General features: G+C 39.6%; 1 protein-coding gene across 1 annotated transcript; it reads right to left on the bottom strand.

Moving 5' to 3' along the window:
- Positions 1-219: 219 nt before the first annotated feature.
- Positions 220-5,612, bottom strand: LOC148565052 (uncharacterized). The gene is made up of 6 exons (XM_088487117.1): positions 5,483-5,612; positions 1,790-1,941; positions 1,442-1,740; positions 712-773; positions 536-607; positions 220-326 (listed from the first exon to the last, which is right to left on the bottom strand). Exons 1-6 carry the CDS (start codon positions 5,610-5,612, stop codon positions 220-222), a joined length of 822 nt encoding a protein of 273 aa, XP_088343243.1.
- Between the last annotated feature and the right edge of the window lie 2,247 nt (positions 5,613-7,859).

Here is a 7,859-nt window from a genome sequence, read left to right as displayed (position 1 = left end):
TGCAATGAAACTTACATTGGAAGTTAGAACTTACCTTGGTAGAAACTAGTATAATTTCATCTTTGAATTTACCAGATACTCAGAGGCCAATGCAGATGGATTCATCAGCCAATTTGAAATGAAGTGCATCCTTGTCTATGGTTGAGTACACAGCCACACAGGGTATTCCCAATTCATGAGCAGTGCAAATAGCACGAACCGGGATTTCGCCTCTGTTAGCTACCAGGATCTTGTCACCCTGGCAGGTAGCATGGAGTGCCCCAGAAAATTTACCTTAGTTGCACCTAAGAAACTGCATTGTGAATTCTTGATTCCTCTACTTGTCCCTGCATACATGCCCTTTATTTTTGTTTCCCATTCAAGATCAGATTCAGATTTAGAAGGACGCAAAACATGAAAATTAAATCTAAGTAATCAAACAATGATGCATTTAGTTCAAGTAATTGGAATTTAGAAGCATGGAGAAGTGGGTGCTTATTGGGATATGGTAAAGAACAAAAAAAGAAAGGATGTGAAGATAGGGGCAACCACTTACCATACCACTTGGCGAGTTCATCATTGGCAGGAGTGACAACAGTAGCAGCTTTCTTTGAAGGAGGAGGTGGTGCTGCCTTCTTCTTACCAAAGAGAGCCAGTGGAGAGTATAAGTACTCAAAACTCGAAAGAATTCCTATCTTACCACTGAGAAAGATAAGAGAGGAAAAAACAAACCTTGCCCTTCAGTATCACGACATTGAAATTGCTGTCGGTCCTCCTCAAAGGAAGCGGTAAAGCTGATCATGTTACACCAAATCAAAACCGTCCAAATCCATAATTTGATAAAGAACAAATAAATCTCTAAGATAGATCAAAATTTGCACAATTAAAATCAGAACCAAATAAGGATAACAAATCAGCAATAATCAGAACATGTTTCAATTAAAATTAGAATAAATAAAAAACAAACAAGGAGAACAAAGCAACAATAATCAGAACATGTTTTAATTAAATTAAGAACAAATCAGAACCAAATTTGGAGAACAAATTCAAATAAAATCACACCACAAAATCTTCTCAATAATATGAAGAAAAATTCTGGTCTTAATCAGCTTTCGGATGGTGTTTGTGTTAGGGAAAAATCTGAAAAGGAAAAGACAATGAAATATTGAAACTTTTGGGAAATCTATCTATCTCATTACAGCATATTTTTTCAACTTAGTTCACAACATTTATATTGTTAGCTTCTAAAATAGTTTCATTGCTTCTAATATTATAGCATAGTATGCACTCTATGTCAAAGTAAAATTTCAATAGCTGCACGCTGGATAAAACTAAGTTAAATCAGCACACTGTAGCGATATTCCATTCCATCATTATTACACATGTTAAATCATGATTATGGGATTTCAATGAAAGAAATATGCAAAGAAAGCAACAAACGTTTGCGGAGAAGAAACGATACCTGATGAAGACGAGGCGGTGGAGATGGTGGAGGTGGGGCCCGCACCAGGGAATGAGGTCATCAAAGGAGAGGTGATTGGGAATGGTGAGAATGAAGACAAGAGAAGAGCGAAAGCTAGGGCTTGGGATCGAGGATTGAGATGAGCTCCGGAACAAATGGAGAACCCCGCTTTGCTCCCTGAATTTAAGGCTCGAATCTTCATCGTTCTCAGAGAAGATGGATTCAGGGTCAAGAGGCTGCTCCGAGTCGACCGAGTGAACTCGGAGGAAGACACCACCAGAGAGACTTGCGACGGAGGGCTTGCGATGGACGGGGTGCGATGAGGGAGTCACCACCAGAGAGAATCACCACCAAAGGAGCAGCGATGGTGGGAGTGCCGGAAGAGAGAGTGACGACGGAGGCATTGCGAGCCCCGGCGATGTTCTTTGGAGGGCTGGGATTCTTCGCGGAGTGCTGGGGTGAGGACTGGGTTTCTTCGAAGCTTTTAGGGTTCTGGCCTTCTGTGTTCTTTGAAGAGAAAGGGGGTTTGGAATGATGAAGGAGATAAGCAGCGTTTTGAATGAGGAAGTAAAATGGAGCGTTTTATTTTGTACGAGGACCTTTTGGCCACGCTTTTAAAGCGTGCCAAAAGAGTTGTAAGAAACGGCCATGCTTTTAAAATGTCACTATAATGAAACTCTGTCGCCACGCTTTTAAAATGTCCCTGTTTCTATCTATGGCCATGTTTTTTAAGCATGGCAGAAAAAAATGTGGCCATATCTCAGCTCAATTGCCACCCTTACAAAAGCGTGGCCATAGACCCCTTTCGCCACGCTTTTGAAGCGTGGCAAAAAAAAGTAGCCAAATCTCTAATCAATCGCCACCCTCGTAGAAGCGTGGCCATTGACCACTTTTTGCCACGCTTTTAAAGCGTGGCAAGTTAAAAGCATGGCCATAGGCCTTTTTTTCTTGTAGTGCTTTTAGGATTTTAGAATTAATCTAAGTTTTCTTTCTGTTTTATCTTCTTCTACAAAGTCTTCATTTCTGTTTTGGTACTAAAAACCTGATTGATCTATTTTCTGCATTTCTTTATCTAAGAGTTCTCTAATTCACTACAATTTACATTTTCCAGTTCTGTTTTGATTCCCAATACCCAAATCCATTTAATCTTCATGCAATTTAAGTTTCTGACGAACGGATTTTCATCGGTAAAGAATTTTACAAATAAATTCTCGTTTCTAGTATAGTTTCTAAACCAACAAATAATCCTTTCGTACAAAAACTTGTTTGTCACTTAAGCAAACCCACTAAAATTAATAACCGAAGTATTCAAACCTCAGGTCGTCTCTCAAGGAATTACAGGGAGGTGTGTTTTTATTATTGGTTAGGAGATTTTATCTTTTTGGGGTTTTTGAATGAGGAACAAGAAAATAAAATGGCAAGAAATTAAATTAATAACTAAGAAAACTCTTGGCAAGGTATGAAAATTAGACATCCTATCCTAGTTATCCTTATCAATTGTGATGAGAATTATTCGTTGCTCCCACTTGGTTAACCCTTACCGAATAAAAGAAAGTCAAGTGGACTAATCAATTTGATTCCTCAAATTCTAGTCAATTCCTGAGGAAAGACTAGCTTTAGAGTTTGAATCAATCAGCAACTTTCAATTATCAATCAACAAAGGAGTTTGATGACTCAAGAGTCTCTAATTACTCAACCAAAGCCAAGAATCATAAAAAGTTAATTTAAAATCATAAATATGAAATACCTCAAATTGCATTAAATAAAGAAATCAAATCTAACATGGAGTTCATAAACCAAACTGGGAAAATAAATAAACTAGAATGCTAGAATAAATAAAGTAGAAGAGAAACTAAATTAAAGAAACATTGAACCTGGAATTGAGAAGAAATAAACCTAAAATTAAGAGGAATCCTAAAACCTAGAGAGAGAAGAGAGCCTCTCTCTCTAGAAAACTACGTCTAAAACCTAAATTATGTGAATGAATGTTGTGTTTTGAGTCTCTGCTTGTCCCCTGCCTTTAGTCTGCATTTCTGGGCCGAAAACTGGGTCCAAGCTCAGCCCAAATTCGCCCCGAGCATTTTTTGCGATTTCTGCAGGTAGCGCATGTCACGCGTGCGCGTCGTTTGGTGAAATTCCTTGTCACGCGTACGCGTCGCTTGTCTTTTGCGCAAGGCACGCGTACGCGTCGCCCATGCATGCGCGTCGATTCCAGCTTCTCAAAACTTCATTTTTCGCGTTCCTTCCACTTTTGCATGTTTCCTTTCCATCCTCTAAGCCATTCCTACCCTATAAAGCCTGAAAACACCTAACACACAGATCACGGCATTGAATGGTAATAAAGGATAATTAAAATTGACAGTTTAAAGGCCTAGGAAACATGTTTTCAATTATATCACAGAATTAGGAAGGAATTGTAAAATCATGCAAATTATATGAATAAGTGAGCAAAGAATTGATAAAAACCACTCAATTGAGCACAAGATAAACCATAAAATAGTGGTTTATCAATCTCTCCATGCTTAATCATTAGCATGTCCTCATGCTAAGCTCAAGGAGATATAAAGAATGAATGGGGAAAAGTAAGACTCATGAGATTCAACCTATGTATGCAACTATATGCTAAGATGATTCTGTCTACTTGGTTAAAAGTAAATAAGTTCTTCAAGACAAAAACAAATCAGATTCCACTAATTCAAATCACACAATAAAATACAAGTAAACTTGTAAGAAGATAGCTCATGAAAGCAGGGAACATAGAATCAAGCATTGAACCGTTACTGGTAGTGTATATCACTCTGATCGCTTAAGTGTCTAGGGTTAATCACTCTACTCTTCTCTAATCATGCTTTCTAAACTTGTTCTTCATCTAACCAATCAACAAAAATTTAGTATACCAATGCAAACATCATGAGGTCTTTTCAAGGTTGTAATTGGGCTAAGGTAAGGGTAAGGATATATGTATGGCCAAGTGAGCTATAATATGAATCTTTGACTAACCTAAGCTCTCACCTAACACACACACCCACTCTATGTAATTCCAAAATCATGCCTAGCTACCCATAATTCCCACTTTTGTATCACATACTCATGTACCAAATTTTTCTTAAATTTATCATATATGCATTAATATTTTATTAAACTTTTAACATTGGGGTAATTTTGTCCCATTATTTAATTACTTATTTATTTGAATATTTTTCGTTTGTTTTTTTTTTTATTAAAAATATAAAAGTAAACATAGCATATCAATGTACGTGAATTTTTTTAATTTTTCTGGTCTCACATGAGTAGGTACCCAAATTCTCGATATTTTGTCAATAGAACACTGTACACTTTCATCAACCCAAGTTCCCACAGTTTCCCACACTTAATTGATACACAATCTCTAACTTAAGCTAACCAAAGATTCACTTGGGGTAATTAATTATTTTTCTGCTTAAGACTAGTGATATGGTAAAATATAGAACAAAAGGGGATTAAAAGGCTCAAAGTGGCAAACAAAGGTAATTGAAAGGGTAGGCTATTTGGGATGAGTGAGCTAATATCAAATAATGGCCTTAATCATATGCAAGCATGTAAATACACTAAACAATGGACATAAAGAATCGAAAAAAATATAGATTGCAATCATAGAGAAGAAAACACACAAGAATGGAATGTTATGGTTAAATAGTGTAACCATTTAATTAAGCTCAAATCTCATAGGTTGTGTGTTCTTAGCTATAACTATGTTCCAAATTACAATCTTCAGACAAGTTTAACATAAAAGTTTTAATTTGAATTAGTGAAATACTATAAAAAGGGTCTTGAAAGGAAACTCATTATTTTAACCAAGCAAAACATACATGCAAACAATTATTAACATGTAATCTATCCTATCTAACAAAGGAAAAGAAAATCAACTGTTGCTGTTAAGAGAGAAGTTACCTTCGGAAGTGTAGGACTGACTTCCCCACACTTAAGGCTTGGCACGGTCTTCTGTGCCATCACTAAGGAGCAAGGGAGGGCTGGAAGCGTCGCCTCCAGTATCTGGTTCACCTTGGCTCTCTGTACTACTGGATGAAGGAGAGTCTGGGGTGTTCTTTGGTTCTGGAGGTGGGTGTGTACCAACTATGAGGTCCTTTAGATAGTTGTATCTGCGCTTGTTACGGCGCTCCATTTGCTTCATTCGCCGTTCTTGCCGGTCGAACCTCTGAAGGATCTGTAGGAACATCTGATGGATGGATGGTGGAGTAGAAGTAGGGGGAGTATCCAAAGATAGGCCTGCAGGCCGGCTCGCAGAGGGAACTGGTGGCCTGATGTACTTCCCATTCGGGACATACTGGTCGGCCCGAGGGATCATGACCTTCGTGTCGCCTGCCGAGAGGACACACCTGTGGCAGAGACTAAATTTGAGACCAAGGCGGGGAAAGGCAGATTACCCGCTATCTGTACGTGTCCCATGGCTTACCGGATGTGTTGGGGCAGGTTGAGAGGTTGCTCTGTCAGGATACACCAGATGAGGATAGCCATGTCGACTGTGAAGGTCGACTCGTGAGTGCTCGGAAAGACATAGTGGGACATAATCTGTGCCCACACGCGAGCCTCCAGGGTGAGTGACTGGGCTGAGATGCTCTTGGGTTTTGAACGATGCTGCCCGTAGATCCACTTGCTGCCAGGTTGGGCTATAACTTCAAGTACGCTATCCCAGTCGAACTGATACATCTGACGCTTACGAGACGCTCCTTGATATGCATCTCATCCCTCTGGACCAGGTGGAAGGTCCAGTGCTCTCTGTATGGCACTCTCGGAGACAGGGACCTGCTGCTGATAGATGAAGACAGTCTGTAGAGTATGTGAGTAGAAGTTTGAGTAGAATTCCACTACCCGTGATAAGTTGGCCTCTCGCGGCTGTCTCCTTAAAAGTCCCACTATCTCCTCTCAATTCGGTGCTCCACAAAATCAACAAAGTGTGTTGCAACAATGAGTAGATGTTCATTGTTGTAGTTCTTCTCAGCTAGGATGGGAAACATCTGTTCGCAATAACGGTCAGCAAAACATGTGGAGTCTCGGACGGGAAAGACTTTCTCTGATTCATCAACTTTAATGATCTTCTTCACCCGCTTTGTGGGCGGCTTGACACTGGTAGATGGAAGTGCCTTTGCTAGTGTTCTCTTGGTTCCTCTCCTATCCCGTGGTTTGTCAGTGGCTTTCTCTTTTCCTTTCTTGGTACCCATGCCTAAGGAAGAAGAAAAAAGAGGAAAGTGAAATATAGATAACGAAAACCGAAAGGGAGAAAATTCTAAGTGATAATGAATGCCAAAGGAAAGATGTTAACTCAAATATATGGTAGGTACAACATGTAGGTAAGTCATCAATTAAGAGCAATAAGGCAAGTCATAATTAAATAGATGCAAGAGGTGAAAGCATGCAAGGAATAAGCAAGAGAAGCATAACTCAAGCATCAAAAATTAAATGTGCCAATATAGAGAGTATCTGTATGATGACAATTGTGAATGATAATCCAAATACATGTGGAGTGCAAGGGTTGTAAAACAGAGGCATTCAAGTAAAAGAGTAAAACAAAATAAAGTTCAAGATGCCATAGGAACTTTTTCACAAACACTTGGTGAGCAAGATAGAATAGGAATGAAAATAATATAATCCAAATGTATATGAGAGCCAAATTAAAGTATCAATTGTCAAATCACTCCATATAATAACCACAAGCTTCAGGATAATAAGGTAATATCCAAATAAAACTCCAATACCAACATAAGAATGCATAAAAAGAAAACCATAAATAAGTAAGCTAAAAGAAAGATAGAGAAGAAAGAAACATAAATAAATGCAATAATGAAATAGTAGATGGGAGGAAGAAAAGAACCTTGATGAAGAAGATGAAGAATGAAAGAAGAAAGTAGTAGAAAGTAAGAAAGAATAAGGAAGAAGAAAGAAAGAAGGAAGAAATAATTAGGATTGGGGAAGAGGAGATTTGAAATCAGGCACTAAAGTGGATAATTTGTGCATCGCATGCGACGCGTACGTGTGGGTCCCGCTAATTTCGTGCGATGCGTACGCGTTTGGGATGCTTACGCGTGACGTTGGTTGTGCAGTTGGCACAAAGGCAGCCCCCCGCACACACAACTCTCTGTCTAATACGCACATGTGCCAAAATTGTATACGACGCGTGCGCGTCAGGGGCGCGCACGCATGGATGGCCTGGCCTGGATGGGAAAATGATGCGTACGCGTTAGGGACGTATACGCGTGATAGGGCTTGTGCTCCCAGCACAGTTCCAGCCCCACACCATCATAACTCTCTGGTCATACACCTATTTACGCCGATTTGCAGGGTCACGCGTACGCGTGGTGGACGCGTACGCGTGGTGGATGCGTACGCGTGGACTGTTGCAAACGCAAGCGACGCGTACGCG

This window comes from Arachis ipaensis, chromosome B5 (assembly GCF_059453495.1).
Source record: "Arachis ipaensis isolate K30076 ecotype BB chromosome B5, ASM5945349v1, whole genome shotgun sequence".
NCBI lineage: Eukaryota > Viridiplantae > Streptophyta > Magnoliopsida > Fabales > Fabaceae > Arachis > Arachis ipaensis.
Note: the sequence above shows the minus strand (reverse complement) of the source record. Positions and strands in the feature narration are given on the sequence as shown.

Coding starts and splice junctions, on each gene's coding strand:
- LOC148565052 (XM_088487117.1), bottom strand. CDS start 5,612: ATGAAGCAAATGGAGCGCCGTAACAAGCGCAGATACAACTATCTAAAG. Junction 1,942..5,482: donor CAGTAGTACAGAGAGCCAAG/GTGAACCAGATA, acceptor CAAAGAACACAG/AAGGCCAGAACCCTAAAAGC. Junction 327..535: donor TGAACTCGCCAAGTGGTATG/GTAAGTGGTTGC, acceptor GCATGTATGCAG/GGACAAGTAGAGGAATCAAG.